The 22,671-nt window shown below is 35.4% G+C and overlaps 1 protein-coding gene across 1 annotated transcript in view; it reads left to right on the forward strand.

The window, feature by feature from the left end:
• The window catches only part of LOC101894038 (neural cell adhesion molecule 1-B), a 503,351-nt gene that overhangs the window by 423,000 nt on the left and 57,680 nt on the right, over positions 1–22,671 (forward strand). The window contains exon 12 of the mRNA XM_059129927.1: positions 9,200–9,302. Coding sequence (XP_058985910.1) covers positions 9,200–9,302 — 103 coding nt within the window. The remainder of the gene's footprint in view (positions 1–9,199; positions 9,303–22,671) is intronic.

Consider the following 22,671-nt stretch of genomic DNA (forward strand, 5'->3'; position numbering starts at 1 on the left):
TTTTTTGTCTTAAACCGTAGTATCTATTAAGAACTTTAAATATTAATTTTGAAACAATTTCGGTAAATAATGTCGCCAAAATCATCAAAATACCGCATATCGGGAGGTACCGTTATATGGGGGCTATACAAACACGTGGACCTACATGGCCCATTTTTAATACCAAAAGTCCTGCAGACATAGTACACATTTCAGTAAAATTTTATGAACCTACTTCATTTCGTTCGAAAGCTAGAGTGATTTCCACAGACTGACAGACGGATAGAGGGACAGACGGACAGACATTGATAATTCGACATAGAATGTTATGCTGATCAAGAATATATATACTTTATGGGGTCTAAAATGTATATTTCGAGATGTTACAAACGGAATGACAAACTTAATATACCCTCCATACTATGGTGGAGGGTATAAAAATTATATAATACCTGAAATATCGTTACAATTAAGGTAGACAAATAAATCATTCTAAAAATACCTTGTGGTAACCGAAATATTATTCATGTCGCCTTTTTTAAGAAACGGAGAATTTAAGTCACAATTTAATGATATTTTTCAACATAGACGAAGTTGAAAAATTTATCCTCATATAATGAAAAATCTCACAAAAAGAGAATAAGAGCTAATGATGCCACACAACAACACACCAAACCTTCAAACCAAACTTAGCACACGTGTCCCATTTTTTCTTTCGTTTCGTATTTTGTCTTTTTTTGCAACACCACAAAATAATTAAAACTTCAGGACAAAAGACAAAACCACAAAACAATTCATTTAGTATTTATTTAATTGCAAGTGTTTGTATGTTGTCCAAACAAACGAAAAAAAGAATCCCCTACAGTTTTTTATTTTCTTTACAATGTTTTTTTTTTCTAAAGGACTTATTAAAAACATTTCTCCAACAATATATCATTTGGTATAAAATTACTTACGAACGACAATAATTTATTACTTTTTATTTAAATGTCACACAACAAAATGGACCATCCCTTTGCCATTTGTTGCTCAAACCACAAAGTTGTTACCCTTGTAAAATGGAAACTTTTTAGCAGCAACAACAGCCTTATCACTCCCTTTTTGTCAATTTGCAAAGGAGTCAACGAAGGAGCTTGGGGGGAGAGGGTGTATATGTGTGAGACTCACCGACAAACACACTTATCATCATTTGACTTTGACATATTGTTTAACAACTTAAAACAAAAACAACAGCAAAAAAAAAAACATTTTCTGAATCAAAATCACTTGACTGTATTTTCCTCTCTCAAGAAATTATGGTTATAGTTGTAGTTATTGTTAGTGATGCTGTCATTATTTTGAATTTCCTTAAAAACTTGCAGCGTATATAGATTTATGGAATAGTTTCAAAAGAGAAATATATTGAAATTGTTAAAAAAATATGGAAAATATTTTATCAGATTTTTAATTAATTCAAAACATGGCTACAAAGTTGGGCCATTTTCGATGAAACTTCGACCGCAAAATTTTATTTATTACTCTGAAAGGGTCGAAATATTAAGACCATCGAAATATCCAAATTAAAGCCAATTTTAATTCGAAACCTATTTGAATTTTTCTAACTATTTAAGATCGGGGCTATATCGAATTGTTAACCTATATTAAAATTTCTATAGTTTTCCTTTTTGAAAAAAATGTACCAAATGAAAAAACATTAAAAATTGTAGTTGAAAAACTCAAAATAACGCGGGCTCAAAATTTTAGTAATTACTGTTAAAGAACTTCAAATTTTTGGAACCCTAACGGAGGGTAGACAACTCTAGATTCGACGAATTTAATCTGGACTATAGTGGACTCCAAAAAATCTAGTACACTAAACTTGGACTTTGGCTAGCATATATCACTGGAGATAAAACAAGTAAAAATGCAGTAAGCTCGGTAGGGCTGAACTTTGAATACCCCTCCACCATTTGCAAGGAATTTGAAAATTTAAAACCATTAAGGAAAGCTCAAAAGTCGGGCGGGGCCGACTATATGATACCCTACACCACTATGCATATTTAGTAGAGCTCTCGTAAAAAGGTTTATACAGGGCATTTCAGAGCTCTATGAGATATTTGGTACAAAATCAAAATCTATCTAATTCTATCGTGCATTTTACGAACTATAGCTATCTCTGAACCGGGTTTCTCCAAATTTGACGTATTAGCTTCTAGACTGAATTCGATCTTATGTACGAAAATTCAGGTTATTTGGGCTGATATTAACCATTTAGTGCACAATTAACCTGAAATCGTTAGAATAATGTGAAGAGTATGCTATGCTATGCTATATCCAAATCTGAACAGATTTTGATAAAATTAAAATCGACTATTTTTGGGCTTTATCTGATATCTGGTACCAAATATCATTCCTGTGGAGTGCATATTACGAATGTGAGGGATTTAAAGACGAAATCGGATGAAACATATATATGGGAGCTATAGCTATATCTGAACCGATTTTTACTAAAATTGGGTACTTGCTTATAGGTTGGTTTCGGTCGGATTTGCCAAAATTAATGCCATTTGGGCTGATATTGGCCATTTGATGCACAATTAACACGAAATCGGATGAAGATATATATGGGAGGCATATCCAAATCGGAACAGATTTTAATAAAATTAAAATCAACTATTTTTGGGCTTTATCTGATATCTGGCACCAAATATCATTCCTGTGGAGTGCATATTACGAATGTGAGGGATTTAAAGACGAAATCGGATGAAACATATATATGGGAGCTATAGCTATATCTGAACCGATTTTTACTAAAATTGGTGTACTTGCTTATAGGTTGGTTTCGGTCGGATTTGCCAAAATTAATGCCATTTGGGCTGATATTGGCCATTTGATGCACAATTAACACGAAATCGGATGAAGATATATATGGGAGGCATATCCAAATCGGAACAGATTTTAATAAAATTAAAATCAACTATTTTTGGGCTTTATCTGATATCTGGTACCAAATATCATTCCTGTGGAGTGCATATTACGAATGTGAGGGATTTAAAGACGAAATCGGATGAAACATATATATGGGAGCTATAGCTATATCTGAACCGATTTTTACTAAAATTGGTGTACTTGCTTCTAAGGTGGTTTCGGTCGGATTTGCCAAAATTGATGCTATTACGGCCATTTGGTGGTGAATCACCCGAAATCGGATGAAGATATATATGGGAGATATATCCAAATCTGAACCGATTTCGATAAAATTTAAAACAGCTATTCCTGTGCTCCATCTAATACCTGGTACCAAATATCACGGTTGTGGAGTGAATATTACGAATGTATGGGACTAAAACTCTAAATCGGATGAAACATATATATGGTTGCTATATCTATATCTGAACCGATTTTCACTAAATTTGATATACTTGCTTCTAGGCTGAATTTGGTCCGATGTACTAATGGGAGCTATATCCAAATCTGAACCGATTTCGATAAAATTACAAACAGCTATTTCTGGGCTGTATCTTATACCTGGTACCAAATATCATTCTTGTGGAGTGCATATTACGAATGTGAGAGGCTTAAACACCAAATCGGATAAAACATATATATGGGAGCTATAGCTGTTTTTGAACCGATTTTCTCCAAATTTGTTATATTTGCTTTAAGGCTAATCTCGGTCACATGTGCCAAAATTCGGGCCATTTGGGCTAATATTGGCCATTTGGTGGTCAATTAACCCGAAATCGGATGAAGATATATATGGTAGCTATATCCAAATCTGAAGCGATTTCGATAAAATTTAAAACAGACATTTCTGTGCTCCATCTAATACCTGGTACCAAATATCACGGTTGTGGAGTGCATAGTAGGAATGTGAGGGACTTAAAGATCAAATCGGATGAAAGATATATATGGGAGCTATAGCTATATCTGAACCGATTTTCTCCAAATTTGATATACTTCTAGGCCGAACTCGGTTGGGTGTGCCAAAATTCAGTTCAAAATTCAGATAGTGGACATTTGGTGCACATTTAACCCGAAATCGGATGAAGATATATATGGGAGCTATATCTAAATTTGATCCGATTCTCACCAATTTCAATAGGGTTCGTCCTTGGGCCAAAAAAATATTGTAGTAGTAGTAGTAGAGTATTTTTTATTTAAACATTTCAAATTCGTTACAGTGTATGTAATATTAAATTAAACTTTTATGTAATATTAAATAAAAAATTAGATATATAATATCGATAAGACAATAGCCTATGGCTGTCTGTCTGTAGCTTATGTTGTAATTTTTTTTTTTTTTTATTATTATTTTTATTTTTTAAGACATTGTTTGAAAATACAAATTGGGATTTAAAAGTTAAATTCAGATAATAGCTGATTTCTATATTGTGTACAAATTTTTATAAAACTTGCGACATATTTCCAATTTACAATATATCCATTTAAAATATTTATAAGGTCATCTTCCTTAAGCAGTGTCTTTTTGAAGAACATAATTCTAAATTCTTTAAATATGGGGCAGTTACAAAGAAAATGTTGAAGATTTTCAGCTTCCATCAAGTTGCATAAGGAGCAGAGTGGGTTCCTATTTGCATCTATATTATTGAGATTAAGTTTGATAATATCGCTTCTGGCTTTGAATATCCACATTTTCTCCTCTGACGTTAACAGCGAGTTGATGTAAGTTTGACCTACTGATGGGTCTAGCTTCGAGTAAATTCGGGTCGTTTGATTGGCTCTATTTATGGCATCGCACCAATATTTGTAATCTAATGTCTTTAGGAGGTGATCTTTTTTTTCCACAACTTCGCTTTTGGAACTATTTAAATTAAATGGTTCGATATTGTTTTGCATTAAGAGTGCACGAATATGCTTTGCCCAGTAAATGTCTTTTTGCAGAACTATTTTCGCCAGTTTGTGAGGTAATCGGTCGCTATTGTAATCAAATATGGCTCGAATGATATAATCCAAATGGGTTTTCAAGGAGAGGATATGGCTATGTTCCATGTCGGTTTCTAATCTTAATATGTATGTTGGTGTGAAATTTGGGAGTTTTAATATTTTCTTCCAGAAGTAAATTTCTAATTTGTCTACGTCCTCAAAATTTGTATATCCCCATATTTGCGCGCCATATTGTTGGATTGATCTGCAAACTGCAGAGAACAGTTTCCATTTTGACGTAATTGATACATCGGGCTTATTCAAAAAGGATTTCCATGTAGAGTTTATACAGTTTTTGGATGAGTTATTTCTTGCCAAAATGTGGTTTTTGAAAGAGAGCTTTGGTGTTAGTAACATCCCAAGATAGGTAAATTCCGAAGTAATTGTAATTGGTTCATTTTTGTAGAGCCATTTTTCATTTTGCGAGATTTTTCCACCTTTTCTGAATACCATTATTTTTGACTTTTCCAAGTTGACAGTAACATTCCATATACTACAATACTCTTCTAATTTATCTATCATTTTTTGTAGTACCTTCACGTCATTTGCCAGGATTACTATATCATCTGCATAAAGCAAAATTCTTATATTTAGGTCATCAATCTCGATACCGCCGCCGATGAACTCATGTAAATCGTCTAGGTATAGGGCAAATAGCAATGGGGACAGTAAACATCCTTGTTTTACTCCTGCTGACGTCGAAAATTTATCGGAGAGATCATGTCCTGTCCATACCATAAAGTTTGTATCATTATATACATTTTCTATAAATCTTATTACCTTTGTTGACACACCAAGGGTATTTAATTTATATAGCATAGATTTTCTGCAAACATTGTCGAATGCCGCTTTAAAATCTACGAAGAACGCATATGTTTTCTTATCTTCATGCCAGTTGATATGGACCATCGAAGTGAGACTGAATATATTATCATTCGTCGAGTAGTATTTTCTAAAACCGGACTGATATTCATTGATCTTTTTGTGTTTTTCCGCCCAATTGTACAACCTTTCCGTAATAATTCCCATCATAATTTTTGGCAAGCAGTTCATAAAAGAGATCCCTCGATAGTTCTGAGCTTGTGTAGTGTCTCCCTTTTTAAATATAGGGTAGATTATGCTGGTAGAAAATGTCGAGTCAACGTTTCCAGAGTTGAAAACTTTGTTGCATGAATTTACGATTTCCTGTAGCAATTGTTCTGGAGCATTTTTGTAGAACTCGTATGGAATACGATCTTCTCCTGGAGCTTTATTTACTTTACATTTTCTTAAGACGTTCTTTAGCTCTGTCATTGAAATAGGCTTGTCCAAATCATCATCTATGAAAAAGTTTGGAGCGTACTGGATATCTGGTGATGTTTGCGGTGGGTTGAGCAATTTTTCAAAATGCCGTTTGAAGTCGTTTGGTTCGACGGATATTCCTCTTTGATTATTTGTATCATTTCGGATTTCCTTAGCTATTTTCCACCAATCTTTGCTATCTTTGACATTATCAAGTTTTCTTTCTAAACTGCTGAAATATTGCAGTTTAGCCAATCGGCATGCATCTTTATATATACGATTACTTTCTAGGTATTTGCGTTTGTTCTCTATTGTAGAGTCTTTCCGGAATCTGTTAAGTTTCTTCATGGAAGTTTTTCTAGCATTGTAGCATCTTGTATTGAACCAAAAAAATATTGTTTGGAAAATTTCATCTCAATCGGATAATAAATGCGACCTGCATTTTGTTCACAAGAATACATGGACAGACGGACGGACGGACGGACTGACATGCATAAATCGACTCAGAAAGTGATTCTATGAAGGTTCTCAAAAGTAACTATGGGTCTATATCGTTTCCTTCTCCATGTTACAAACAAATGCACAAAGACATAATACCCTTACCACTATGTGGTGTAGGGTATAAAAAGTACATTGAAAAATACTTTTAAGATCAAAAAAACCCGAATATGGGGTTTTAGCTTTATTGTGGGCCGTTGCAATATTCAAGTATGAATTTTAAAAAAATCTCGGTGATTAGTGTCGCAAAGTCATCTAAATACCGAGGGTACCGTTATAAGAGGGTCATATAAAGATATGGAAAATGCCTACCATATGCTATAGTACCCGTTATTAACTTCAAATACGAAATTTGAAACAATTCCAGTGAATAATGTCGCTAAAATCATCAAAATGCCGAATGTTGGCAGGTACCGCTATAAATATGAGGGATATATGAAGGTTGTACCTGTATAGACAATTTACTGCCACATGTTGAAGTACGCATTACGAACTTCATATACGAAATTTGAAAGAATTCCTGTGAACAATCATCAAAATACCGAATATAGCTCCCTATATCATTATATGGTGGTAATACGAAAACATGTACCTACATACCAAATTTTTTGTCATAGGCTATAGGCTAGACCATTATGAACTTAAATTATGAAATTTTGAACAATTCTGGTCTATAATGTCTCTAATACCAAATAGGGACTATACAAAGACGTGGACCTGCATAATTCATTTTTTGTCATAATTTCGTGGAGTAATAGGGCTAATACCATCAAACTACCGAATATCGGGAGGCACTGTTATATGGGAGCTATACGAAAACGTGGACCAATATGCCCCATTTACGAACTTAACCTGCATACTGGCAAAATGGCAAACATGTGTGCAAAATGTTAGTCTTCAATTCGTTCGAAAGATAACGTGATTACAAAAACAGGCACACAGAAGAGACGGACATAGCTACGTCGACTGATAGCTGATCATGAGTATTTGGATCATGAGTATTTGGAGATCATGAGTATTGGAGAAATTGCAAATAGAATGACAAAGTGGAGGATATAAAAACTATCTGCCTATTTCGGATCTTTGTCCACCAAGGCGAAATTTTGCCACGCTTTTATTAGTTTCATAAATATTTTCAATGTTTGTCTCTGGAGCTTCTTTCAAAACAACAATTAAAAAATAAGCTATGCTCTGCCTGACTGCACTTTCAATGTTTTCCACCCTTTGGAATGAACTTACAAAATGTAGGAACACGGAGGAACATAGCATTAAAAAATGTCGAGTACTTTAAAAAATCCTGATATCAGATATTCATAGTATATGGGGCTATACGAAAATGAGGAGGAAGGTGATGCCTATTAAGAAATCCAAATACCAAGTTTAGAATAATTCTGTTAAAAATATGTAGTAAAAACCCTCAAAATACCGAATATTGGGAGGTTCCTTTATCTAGGGACTATACGAAGGCGTGGATCTGCACAGGAAAGGAAGTAATACCCGTTGCGAACTCCAAATCCAACTTTTAAATTACTCTTGTGAAAAGTGTGACTAAAATCATAAAAATACAGGATGTAGGGAGTTGCAGTTATGTGAGAGCTATAAAAAAGAGTGGGACCTTTATAGGTGATTTTCTGTTCAAATTCGAAATTTGAACCTACCCCAGTGAGAAATGTGATAAAATTCATCAAAGTACGTAATATCATCAAAGTACGTAATATCTGGAGGTACAAAACTTGGACATTTATGAATAATTCTATACCTGGATGTTTCTTGCATACTCAGAACACAAACTAGCAATTAAAGAAAATCTTCAAAAAAATCGCCTATGTAGCCCATTTTAAAACCGATAATCCTGGAAACCTTAGATAAACCTGAGTAAAATGCTTACTCAATCTACTCCATTTCGTCCGGAAGCTAGAGTGAGTTCCACAGACGGACAAACTTTGTGTGGTCTTAACATTGAAAGGATAGAATCGATAGCCCTGTCGGATTACAGTTTGCTAGGCTTATTATTCCTTTCTTTGAAGAACTATCAATGTCTTTCGAATCCACATTAATAAAAGTAATAATTTCCTTCTCAATAAGACTTGCATATGAATTTAGTGAATACCAATTGCAGACTAAATGTTTATAGAGTCACAGGTACGCACTCACATAGACGTTTACGGATATGTAACACTAAAAACTGTCTCAATGATTAAATCTACAGATATAGACACGATGCTAACATTTCATTTAGTTCCGTTGTCGTCACTCAACTCCAACTCACCTCAATTCCGGCGCACATACATGTTTATGGGAATAACTACTACTCATATAGAGACACTTCATTCGATGTTATAATGAGAGAAGGGAACACCCAAGGAAATGTTTTCCGCAAACGTACTAGAGCAATAAAATCTTCCGTATATATATCTGAGTTATATATTTATAAATTTTCTATGCATAATATATATCCACACACATAAATTATCCATCTATTTACATACATTTCTAATTTAATTTTCTTTTGCAGATACACCAATTTGCAAACATTTAGATCGTGTCATCTTAATAGGCGCCTCAAAGGATGAAACTGTCGAAGTTGCGTGTGAAATTCAAGCGGATCCACCACCCAGGTAAGCATTTTGTCACTTTGTTATCCTTTAACATAAATACATACATAGGTGCACACTCACACACATACTATTTATGGATGAATGGATGGATGGCGGACCTGGACCTCCATAGACAATTTTCTGTCACAGGCTGTAGTTTCCATTATGAACTCTAAATACGTAATTTGAAACAATTCCGTTGAATCATGACGTTAAAATCATCAAAATACCGAATATAGGGAGGTACCGTTATATGGTGGCTATACGAAGATGTGGATCTGCACAGACAATTTTCTGTCTTAGGCTGTAGTTCCCATTACGAACTCTAAATGTGTTATTTGAAACAATTCCGGTTAATAATGTCGCTAAAATCATCAAATTACCGAATATCGGGAGGTACCGTTATAATGGGGCTATACGAAGGCGTGGACCTGCATAGACAATTTTCCGTCACAGGCTGTAGTACCCATTATGAACTTCAAATACCAAATTTGAAACAATTCCGGTTAATAATGTCGCTAAAATCATCAAAGTACCGAATATAGGGAGGTACCGTTATATGGGGGATATACGAAGACGTGGACCTGCACAGACAATTTTCTGTCGTGGGCTGTAGTATCCGTTACGAGCTTCAAATATTAAATTTGAAACAATTCTGGTGAAAAATGTCCATACAATAATTAAAATACCGAATATTGGGAGGTACCGTTATATGGGGGCTATACGAAGGCGTGGACCTGCATAGACAATTTTCTGTCATAGGCTTTAGTATCTATTATGAACCTCAAATACCAAATCTTAAACAATTCCGGTTAATAATGTCGCTAAAATCATAAAAATACCGAATATTGGGAGGTACCGTTATATGAGGGCTATACGAAGACGTGGACCTGCATAGTCAATTTTCTGTCATAGGCTGTAGTATCCATTTCGAACTTCAAATACCAAAGTTGAAACAATTCCGGGGAATAATGTCGCTAAAATCATCAAAATACCGAATATCGGGAGGTACCGTTATATGGGGGCTATACGAAGACGTGGACCCGCATAGACAATTTTCTGTCATAGGCTGTAGTATCCATTTCGAACTTCATATACCAAATCTTAAACAATTCCGGTTAATAATGTCGCTAAAATCATCAGAATACCGAATATCGGGAGATACCGTTATATGGGGGCTATACGAAGACGTGGACCCGCATAGACAATATTCTGTCATAGGCTGTAGTATCCATTTCGAACTTCATATACCAAATCTTAAACAATTCCGGTTAATAATGTCGCTAAAATCATCAAAATACCGAATATCGGGAGGTACCGTTATATGGGGGCTATATAAAAACGTGGACCTACATGACCCATTTACGAACTAAACCTGCCTACTGGAAAAATAAACATGTGTGCAAAATTTTAGCCTTTTATCTTAATTAGTTCGACAGACAAACAGACAGACGGACATCGTTAAATCGACTTAGAATTTTGCGCCGATCAAGAATATATATATATTTTATTGGGTCTGACATGAATATTTATACCCTACACCACATAGTGGTCAGGGTATTATGTCTTTGTGCATTTGTTTGTAACAGGCAGAAGGAAACGAGATAGACCCATAGTTCCTTTTGATGATCAGCATAGAATCACATTCTGTGTCGATTTATGCATGTCCGTCCGTCCGTCTGTCCGTCTGTCCATGTATTTTTGTAAACAAAGTACAGTTCGCATTTATTGCCCTATCCAGATGAAATTTTGTTTAAATCATTTGTTTGGCCCAAGGACGAACCCTATTGAAATTGGAGATAATCGGTAAAAATTTAGATATAACTCCCATATATATCTTCGTCCGATTTGCCTTTCATTGTGCACCCAACGTGTAATATCAGCCCGAATAGTATGGAATTTTGCACATACAACCAAATTAGGCCTGAAAATAAGTATGCCAAATTTGATCGAAATCGGTTCAGATATAGCTATAGCTCCCATACATATTGTTCATCCGATTTGTTATTTTTGTCCCCCCGCAGCCGTAATATGCACTCTGTAACAACAAAATTTTGGGGAAATATATTAGATACAGCTCAGAAATACATTTGCTTAATTTTATCGAGATCGGTTCAGATTTGGATATAGCTCCCATATATAACTTCGTCCGATTTACCTTTTATTATGCACGAAACGTCTGATATTTGTCCAAATGGGATGGAATTTGGCACTTACGACCGAATTGAAAGTAGAAGCTAGTATGTCAAATTTGGTGAAGATCGGTTCAGATATAGCTATAGCTCCCATATATACTGTTCATCCGATTTGTTATATTTGTTACCCACAGCCATAATATGCACTTCGTAACAACGTTATTCAGGGAAATATATCAAATACAGCTCAGAAATATCTTTGCCAAATTTTATCGAGAACGGTTCCGATTTGGATATAGCTCCCATATATATCTTTATCCGATTTCATGGGCAATACAAGTCCGAATTTAAAAGATACAAATGCTTCGGCATATTTAGTCCTTTGAACTTTAAATTATAATTATAATCATAGCGTGTATGAGTGAATTCTCTCATAAAAATTTTTAATTGTTTTGCGGAGCTCTACTAAATTAGCAAAGTGGTGTAGGGTATCATAAAGTCGGCCCCGCCCGACTTTAAGACCTTCTTTACTGGTTGATTTTGAATTTTTCCCAATTTCCCACACTGTTAACCACCAAATTTATACACAAATGTGCACACTCACATAAATTTCCCAGCAGCAGCATCGCTCTGGGGCAAAGCTTCCCCCTCGCAACAATCATCAGCTGAAGAAATTCAAAACTAAATTGTTGCGGTTTGACATTCAAGTGAACGTCGTTAACCAGTTCAACAGAGATTCTCTGAAAGGTGGTGAGGCTTGAATTGGATTGCTGATAGGCGTTCTGTGTGAGGAAGTATGGCTGTATGTGTAAATGTCAGTCTTTTTCAAAATACGTCGCACGAAAGTGTTAGCTTAACGTATGCACAACGAAACGTAAGTGACTGTATAAGTTTATGCTAATACAATGTGAATTGTGTGAGTCTTTTGGGTCCGTGAGGTTGGGGCGTGGTTTGAGAGCAAAGTGACAGAATGAAATTTTCAACAATCTTGCTAAAATATTTCAAAAAGACACGCACATACACACATGTGGCATACATAAAACTGTTGCGGTTTCTGTGTGCTACACCTAAACACATACGTACATATTCTTACCAGCTCATCACTTTCGGAAATTTTCCGCCACACAAAAAAGACACGAAAAACTCGGGAAACATTTGATTAATGTACCTTAAAGATTTCAACGCAAATTTCCGTTTACGGCTTCTGATGTTTCTTTGTTGTCTTTTTGAATTTTCTAAAGGCTTTATCAATTGGAGTTGGAGGGAATGAAACCATATTTCTTTCAATGTTTCAACCACAAAAAATGTATGAGTCGCTGTTCTTTTAACCCAAATCAAATGAGAAAGATGTCGACAAAAATTTAAATGTTGAGTTAGGTTATTCTGTTTCATACGGCAATGGGATTTCGCTTTTGAAGATTGCGATGGTATGTTTTTACAGAGACCCATATTAGATGTTTATGTTCTAATGGAAGTCGTTTGGTCTTCTGGAGAAATCTTCGGAAATTTATGGCAAGATCTTTTAACTTCTATGAACAGGACTCTTTCATATTCTACATTGGCATGGTTGGTCTTCCTTAAGAAGGACTTTTCTTATTTTTTTTTTTTTTTTTTTGTAAAATAAGAAGATCTTTGATCTTCTTTGGGCCAACTTTTGGTCTTTCATTGTAAGACGTTTAAGTCTTCTTGAAAACTAGTGTCCCTTTATATTCAATGGGTAAGGTTTTTCGTATTTAATAGGAAGTTTAGGCATATCTATTGCTCTGCTGCTTTTTATTCAGAATATGCTCACTTTTTGGACTTCCCTTAAAGATGCTTTAGCATAGTCTGGCAGACTTTTGGATTTCTGAGAGAATCATTGGATTTCTATAGGAATAATCTTCTAATTACCTTTCGGAAAACTTTCAGATAATCTACAATAGGACATGATTTTCCTCTGGAGGTAGAGGACTTTTAAGTCAACCATAATACAACTTATATTAAGTTATATTAAATTTGTCATTCAGTTTGTAACACATCGAAATATGAATTTTGGAAACCACAAAATATATATATTTTTGATCTGCATAAAAGTCTATGTCGATTTTGCGATATCCGTCCGTCTGAAAACCTTTACTCATTTGCAAGAGAGATTCTACTGTTCTATGAGGATAGTTTCTACTCTTGCAAGAAAAGAGCATCTACATATCAATGAGCCGAGACTCCGGCCCTTTTATGAGAAGCCTCTTCGAATTCGTACTTTTCAATGAGCACTCTTCTAAGAGCTCGTACTCCTTTACGAGAAGAGCTGGTACTCTTTTACGAGAAGAGCTCGCACTCTTCTGTGGGAAGAGTTCCGACACTTCTATAAGAAGGCCTTCCACTTTTCTATAAGAAGACCTTCCACTCTTTTATAAGAGGACCTTCCACTCTTCTATAAATTCTGAAATGATTATTATTTTATAAAAGGAGTCTTCCAAGGACGACTTCTTCCGGAAGACCTTGTCTTGGAAAAATTTCCTTTTATTCCTTTAAAATAAAGATTAAATAAGATCTCTGCATATTTCAAAATTATGATCTGAACCAAAATTTCATAGTCTTCTATAAGACGACTAACAAGTCTTCTGTTAGAGCACTTCGTCGTCGCATTCAAGAAGGTTTTTTATCGTTGTATGCGAAGAATTTTCCTCTCTTTCATGTCGTCCGAAGGAAATACTTGCTGGCCTTTATGAGAAAACCTTGTAAAAGAAGATCCTCAGCAGTTTTGTTATATTAAAATACAACTTCATCTTCAACAAATAAATGTGCTGATGTTCTATGAGAGGATATATTTTGTGAAGACATTTAAGCTTAGTCAAAAATTTACTCTAGGGTTTTATATTAATTACTTGTGGCTTTTTGTTGGAAGAAATTTTGGTCTTGTATTTGTTTACGAGTGGAAAACCTTTTGGTATTCTACTCCTCTATGAGACTAAAGTCTTCTCATAGAGGAGTACAACGCCAAGAGGTTTTTCGCGCGTACACAAAAGCTAGACCCACATATTTTTCTAAAAAAACTTTACTATTTTCTGAGAAGTGCTTCCACACTTATTCCTAGTATAAAAAAATATTCTTCTCTCTTTTGCGAAAATCTTGTAGCCATCCATAAAAAGAATATAAAGTCTCCGATAAGAATTTGTGGACTTCTCTGAAAATCCAAGTTCTCGTAGGCTCTACAAATCTTTAGGTCGTTTAAAAATACACATCATGTTTGTGTCACAAACAAAAAAACCTTCTGGGTTTTTTTTATAAAATAAAAATTTTGAACACATATAAAAACACCTCCAGGGTGAGATAAAAGGCTGCAACAAAGTCAAACGCCATAATTTTTACTTTTTTTTAATTTATTGAATGGAAGCAAAAATGTCGGAATTAGCATCAAATTTTAGAATAAGTTTAGATTTCTTCGAATTGGTCATTTTTGGCACGAATTATCGCCATAAAACGGTCAATGAAATCGTCATACGCTGCCCGAATGTTGCTCTGCGGTATTTTGACCCATTCCCGGCCAAGAGCTTTCTTGAAGTGATCGACACTTTTTTAGTTCTATTTTTTAGTGCCAACCTTAATTTCCAAAATACTCCAGACACAATAGTCCAACGGAATGGTATCCGGAGATTTTGGTGGCTATTGTGCGCTGGAAATGAAGCGGGGAACCTCATTTTGCAACTATTCTTGTTTGGCGCGTGCTGAGTGCGATGGTGCTGAGTCATGTTGGAATATCCAAGGTCTCCGGCCATAATGTTTGCGTGCCCAAGGCTTTAATACACCCTCCAGAATATTTTCGCCATAATATTCGTCATTTATTCTGATGCCACGGTCGGTTAATACGACCGGAGAGCTATCATCGGCTGATATGGCGGCCCACACCATCACCATGACTGGCGCTTGAGTGTTGGTGCCCAACCGAAGGTGCATATTTTCAGCTGACCTCTTCGGCAAGTAAACACGATTATTTAGTTTGTTTATAAACTGCTGGACATCAAATGTTTTCTCATCGGATGAGACAAAGTTCGACAGCGAAGCAACTCTTAGCTTTTTTGTGGCTTTTTTCTTTCTGTTGCGGTGTAAGTTCTTGCGCTTTTTGGAATTTCAATGGCTTTGAGCTTGAACTTATTTTTTCAATATTGGCCGAATGAAAAATTGCGATATGTTCAGCTCACTAGCCATTTTTCGGCCACAGCGACTATGGTTTCGATCAAGTCGCATCTTTACTTTTCGAACCATTTCTGTTGATGTTGCTGTTTTCTTCCGTCCACTTCCTTGATGTCGGCATACTCTGCCAGTATCACGGTAACGAGCGATGGTACGAGAAACAAAAGATTTATTCACATTTAAATGCTGGAGTACTCTAACGATAGCCACTTGTGGTTTTTCAGCCAAGTATAAAGAAATCACACTATCTCGCTAGAATTCCATCGCGAATAATTTTTTTTTGGAAAATTCTCACCAAAATGCTTTTTTACGCTTGTAAACAATACAATGAGCTGACACTGGAATAATTTTAACAGCTGTCGGAAGAGTGGTTAGGAAATGGAGGCAATCTGAATTTGGTTGTGGTTTTTTCATCTCACCCTGTATTTTATAACCCTGAGGCTTTAAGTAGAAAATATTTTAAGTATTAGTTAGATATTCCACGTGCACGCCTATATCGATGGAAAAAGCTTTCTGATGTATGAGGAGGAAATAATGTGGCTGACCTCGTGTAGTATAGTATTTGTGTAATACCAAATCAATTCGAGATCTATTTCATCTCTGTCTGCTAGTTACCTTGGTTTAACGTCTTGTAGATTTGATGTTTTATGACGAGTTTGTACGTATTATACGCGATAAGGAGAAGACGTAGATAACATCTTGGTTAAACAAAATAGTATAATTTTGTTATTGCTCCGCAAAGTATTCTTCGCCACAAGGATTGCAAATAACATTATGCACGTGTATTTCTATCTGTTCGGGGGTTTCTCCATAAATCACAAATTTGATTAACTATTAAATTTTAAATGACTTGAAATAAAAAAATACACGCTAATGAGTTTTTAATTGCCAAACAGTTTTTTTATACAGAAATCCCCTAAAAAATCCCACACACACAATACAATGATATATGTTGGTGTTTGTGTATGTGTTGCTGGTGGGAAAGTTTTGGTTAAAATAACATTAATAAAAAATAGAAACCCCCCAAAAAAAACCAACCATATCCTTTTCATAACAACAACAACAGCGGCTAAAGAAAAATAACAAAATATGGGAAAATTAATGATTTCATAAGTTTTGTAGCATATGCTAAGGCGTTAATGCCTTGGCCAGATTATATTCAAAGAATGGAAAACAAAACAAGCTATGATTTCTTTCCTTCTTTCTTTATGTCCAACACCCACATCTTAGCCTCGTCATCATGGCAAATGGATGAAATGGATAGATGAATGAATAAACGAAAGAACAAGCGAACAAAAAAACAGACGCTGTAGATGAAAAAAAAAAACTTTAAACTTTTCTCAAGACATTTTCTTTCAAGTTGCTTTGGAAAAATTAATTTATCAACATCAATGTCATTTGGTAGATTTTTCTTCTTCATCTTTATAAACCTGCCGCTTACCATAACCTCCTACTCAATTCATTTAGCTTCCACACACACACACACACAAAAGATGAATAATGTTTCTTCTCACAAAAGATGTTGTTGATATTATGAGCCTCTAGCCACAATTGTATTCTGCTTCCACTGACTTTGGATTCTTTGAGTCGGGGCGAAAAATGAAATAGATTTTTTCATATTCTCTAGAAAACAAAACCAAAAAAAAGTAAACAAAAATGCACACAAAAATATTAATTTCCTTCTACTCTCTTAGATGAAATAGAGCTGCAAAAGAAACCAAACAAAAAGCACTGAACTCAAGGCAGGCAGGCAGGCAGGCGTTTCTTTTTTTTTTTTTTTCTATGCTTTCTTCGGCTTATGATGAACTTCAATAATTCTGTCAGAAACGTATAAAATGATGAGTCAAGCAAGAAAAAAAAAAGAAGACCACCAGCACGCACTTTATAAAGCCAACATGAAAGATGAATCAAAAGATATTAGCTGTTCACAAACGAAAAAGCTTGGATAAGAAACACAAGAAAAAAAAATTTCAAAACGAAAAGCGATAAAGTAACTCTAATAAATTTTCGTTTGAAAGGCATCTTATACCTCATGGTAATCACTTAGGGCTGAAGGTAAATAGATATTATCTTGGCGTAAATTATGATACTGATGAGCAGGATAATAATAAATGTTGTTGTTTTTGGCGTTTTTGTGATGCCAAAGTCCTCTCCACAGGCCTGAGTGGTTTTGAAGACAACATTTTCCCGAAGCTAAAAATGTTGCAACAATTTCATTCACCTTCATTACAGTAAAGGCAATGGGAATTTCCATGATTTTTCAAAAGAACACGTCTTCCATTTGAAAAAAGTACAGAATTAGGCTCAGTCGGAGTTAGGATTCTGACAAGCTAATGAAAGGGTCCCCTTGTCCTTATCGCTTAATATCATAGAAGAATCTTAATAGAAGACCACGAGGCTTCTCATAGAAGAGCATGAGGTCTTCTTATAAAAGAGCATGAGATCTTCACATAGAAGAGCATGAGATCTTCACATAGAAGAGCATGAGATCTTCACATTGAATAGCATGGGGTCTCCTCACAGAAGAGCATGAGGTCTTCTTATAGAAGAGTATGAGGTCTTCTCATAGAAGAGCATGAGGTCTTCTCATAGATGATCAGACGAGGTTTTCTCATAGAAGACCAGCCGAGGTTTTCTCATAGCGTGATAATCTTCTTTTAGAAGACGAGATGGTGTTATTTTAGAAGACGAGAAGTTCTCCTCGGAGAAGTTTCACAAGGAAGCCTTAAAAGGTTTCTCATGGAAGCTTTGATGGTCTATCCGTAGCAGCCTTGAAGGGCAGAGAAGCCGAGATGGGTTTCACATAGAAGCCGTGAAGGGCTTCTCATAGCAGACTTTTAGGGCTTCTCATAAAAGCCTTGATGATCTGCCATAGAAGCCTTTAAGGTCTATCCATAGAAGCCTTGAATTGCTTCTTTTCATAGAAACCTTGAAGGGCTTCTTCTCATAGAAACCTTGTAGGGCTTCTTCTCATAGAAAGCTTGAAGGGCTTCGTCTCATAGAAACCTTGAAGGGCTTCTTCTCATAGAAGCCCTGAAGGGCTTCTTATAAAAGCCTTGAATGTTTTTTTTTTTCTAGAAGCCTTGAAGAGATCTTCTCATAGAAGCCTTGAAGGGGTTCTCATAGAAGCCTTAAAGGGGTTCTCATAGAAGCCTTGAAGGGCTTCTCATAGAAGACTTGAAGAGATCTTCTCACAGAAGCCTTGAAGGTGGCTTCTCATAGAAGCCTCGAAGGGCTTCTCATAGAATCCGGGCAGGGCTTCTCATGGAAACCATGAAGGGCTTCTCGTAGAAGCCTCGAATTGCTTTAAGGTCTTCCTATAGAAGACTTTAGGGTCTTCCTATAGAAGACTTTAAGGTCTTCCTATAGAAGACTTTAAGGTCTTCCTATAGAAGACTTTAAGGTCTTCCTATAGAAGACTTTAAGGTCATCCTATAGAAGACTTTAAGGTCTTCCTATAGAAGACTTTAAGGTCTTCCTATAGAAGACTTTAAGGTCTTCCTATAGAAGACTTTAAGGTCTTCCTATAGAAGTCTTTAAGGTCTTCCTATATTGATGGGCTTCTCATAGAAGCCTTGAAGGTCTTCTGATAGAAGCTTTGACTGCTTGTAGAGGCCTTGAAGGTTTTCTCAGGCCTTGAAGAGCTTTTCATATAGAGGACTTTCTCCTACAGAAAAAATATTTTTTATATATTTCCTCCATTTAATTTTCCATTCCACCCTGGTATATGACATTTTCCCCGCGGAAAAAACTCAAGTGTATTATTACAGGAATAATGGCCTTTACAGCCTGGTTGGCTGGCATTGTTGTTGCCCTCCTCTTTGATGTTGTTAATAATATCCTTAAATGACGCACATTTTAGACATGTGTAAAATCCACAATGATGGATTGGTTTACGTGAACGATATAAACTGTTTTAAAGTACTTGAAATTTGTGAGCAATCACGTGGAGCAGTTGCGGATGTGCAGTGGGAGGTGAAATTGAATATAAATGCAGGGCTCAAGCGGAAGCTAAAAAAATAATTTTGAATATTTATTAAAAAGGAAATTAATAAAAAGCTAAGGCATAAGGAAGAAAATTGAAGATTCAGATTATGAAATGAAAAACATTTTGGGTGTGAGTTGTGTGGTTTTCCTTAATTGTAAATTTGTTCCCAGTAAAGTAGCTATCCTTTGGAATCCTTGCTTCAAAAGGTTCTATTTCTTTCAACCATCTGTTTGCAAAATATTTGATTTGATAGTTATGCTACAACATGTCTATTACAAATTCTCTCTGTAGTAGTCCTTTGTAACATCTGTTCGAAATGTGTCATCAAGTGGATATACCACAAAATTAACATGAACAGGTGACACTCTGCTCGGTGATGTGCACACAACATCAAACAAATGATTATATGTAATTTTATGATTGAATGAGACAGACGAATGAACGAAGGAACAAACACCGAGCAAAGTGAGCACACATTCACACTCCAACCAATGTTGCCATTTACAGAACTTTACATCTAGCCCTTTTCCCAAACAACCAACATGAAACCGAAAAATTCCCTCTGACACATTGAGTCACTTGCAACACACACACCCACACACACTAATGTCATTTCGAAGTGATATGATACCCAGTAAACAGTTTTTTCCGACTGCTCTGATTTTAGATTTTTTTCCGAAATTTCTGACGTTTTTTTCAGAAATTTCTGATAGAAATTGGTCCGATTTTCTAAACGTTTTTTTTAGAATTTCTGCACATTTTCCTGTGTTTTTAAGCGAAAAAAAACTCGAAAAATGTACAAACGGAGAGAGTAGATTGTCTATTGCTCTGGCATATTCTCTTCCACATGTAAACGGATGGTGGTGGTTTGACACATTCTCTCCCATAGTAGTTGTTGTTGTGATCATTCATTTCAAGATCTCAACAACAACAAAGCGCAAAGCAAAAATGCTATTTGTTATTGTTATTGTGAACTGTTAGATTTTCCGTTGTAAAAATGTGCGTTTTGTTGTTGTTGTGAATCAGCCTCTTTCTCTTTCGTTCCCAAAAAAATATGATGGAAAAAAATTGCAAAAACAACTACATACCGGTTTTCTGTGTGCACTGCTTTTTATTTTTAGTTCTTGTTTAGCAGTTGAAATAGATACAGTAGATACAGTGAATTACAAAAATTATATATATGTATATAATAACAACAAATAATTGAATTATCTGTTATCTGTTCAACTCTTTTGTGCATTAAAATACTGTATGTTATGTTCCTAATAAAAATAATATTTATAATGTAAATGTATTATATATGTAATATTTAAACTACATTTTTACGAAACCCGAAATAAATTGTTTGTTTTTTAAATAAATATGTGTTTTTTTTTTTTTTTCATTTTTAAGTGGTGTGACGATTTTTTCGATATTTCTTCCGAATTCTGAACGATTTCTTTCAGAAAATCGGAACTTTCTCCCGAATTCTGAGCGTTTTTTTTTCAGAAAATCTGAATTTTATTCCGAATTTTCTTTCGAATTCTGACCGATTTCTTTTAGAAAATCTGAATATTCCGCCGAATTTCCAGACGAATTCTGCCCGATTTCTTTCAGAAATTCGGAGTTGTCCTCCGAATCTTTTCCGAAAATCTAATTTTTTCTCCTATTTTTTCAAGAATTTTCACCGAATTCGGACCGAATTCGTCCAGAAAATCTAATTTTTTTCAGAAAATCTTTCCGAATTCGGTGACCACGTCCATACAACTTTCGTACCGAAATCGGAAGGAATTCGGAATCAGAATCGGACATTTTTTCAGAGATTCTGACAGAAATCGGACCGAATTCGGCAAAAATTGTTTACTGGGATAGGTGTGGTATGTGTCAGTTTTAGAAGACATTTCACAAGACACATACAACACACTCGCTCCACTCCACTCCATCATTCATGCATGCATACGCTCACCAAAATGACTCACTGACGGAGTGGCTGACTTGGCTGAGTGACTCTGAACACAGACGGAATCAAGTGTTCCGTAGTATATGAAATTGTGCAAATATAAGTAAACACTAATGATACACATGAGCCACTTTGTGGCTACAACATATCCTATGGATATGTTTGGAGATGTTGTTGATTATGTTACATGTTACAACTGGAAACCTCTGTCCACATGATAGCCACAGGCTTTCGAAAACATTCATGGAATGGTCTGGATACGTAAAACATATGGCCACAGCACTGGCAAATCATGATGAGGTGAATGATGTCCTTTTCGTTGCATTACTTGCCCGGTCGTTGTCGTCATCATCGGTGTCCGGTAAATCATAGATTTGAAATGTATAGCCAAAATGTTTTTAGTTTTGTTTGGTTTGCTTTATTGGCCTTAGGTTAGAAATACGTTATCTATTGAATGTATGTATGTGTGTGTGTTTGGTGGTAGATTGGGAAACGAAAAATGCCTTCAAGATATATAATGATGATGATGATATTTCAAAGGGAATTTTGATGAAAATTTTTGCCCATTTGAGGAAATTTGATATTTTTGTAATAGGGAATTGCCTGATATTCGAGAAATTTGAAAATGTATATGTTAACAAGTGTGGATGCGGCGAATTACAAAAACAATAAGTTAAAAAGCTGTAAGTTCGGTTGGCCCGAATTTTGCATAACCTCCGAATGTAGCCGTTAAATTAGGGTCTAGACGACGACGTGGACCTGCGTAGGCAACTTTTGTCATAAGCCATTACAATATTCAAATGCGAAATCCGGTGAATAATGTTGTTAAAATCATCAAAATACCGAATATAGGGACGTGACATTATATGGGGCTATACCAAAACGTGAACCTTTTCTGTCATAGGCTGTAGTATCCATTTCGAACTTCGAATACCAAATTTGAAACAATTCCGGTTAATAATGTAGCTAAAATCATCAAAATACCTCATATCGGGAGGTACCGTTATTTGGGGGCTATACGAAGACGTGGACCTACATGGCTCATTTTCAGTACCAAAAGTCCTGCATTTGAGTAAAATTTTATCAACTACATTGATTTGTTCGGAAGCTACATTGATTTCCACAGACGGACAGATGGACAGACGGACGGGCAGC

This window comes from Musca domestica, unplaced genomic scaffold (assembly GCF_030504385.1).
Source record: "Musca domestica strain aabys unplaced genomic scaffold, Musca_domestica.polishedcontigs.V.1.1 7, whole genome shotgun sequence".
Taxonomy (NCBI): Eukaryota; Metazoa; Arthropoda; class Insecta; order Diptera; family Muscidae; genus Musca; species Musca domestica.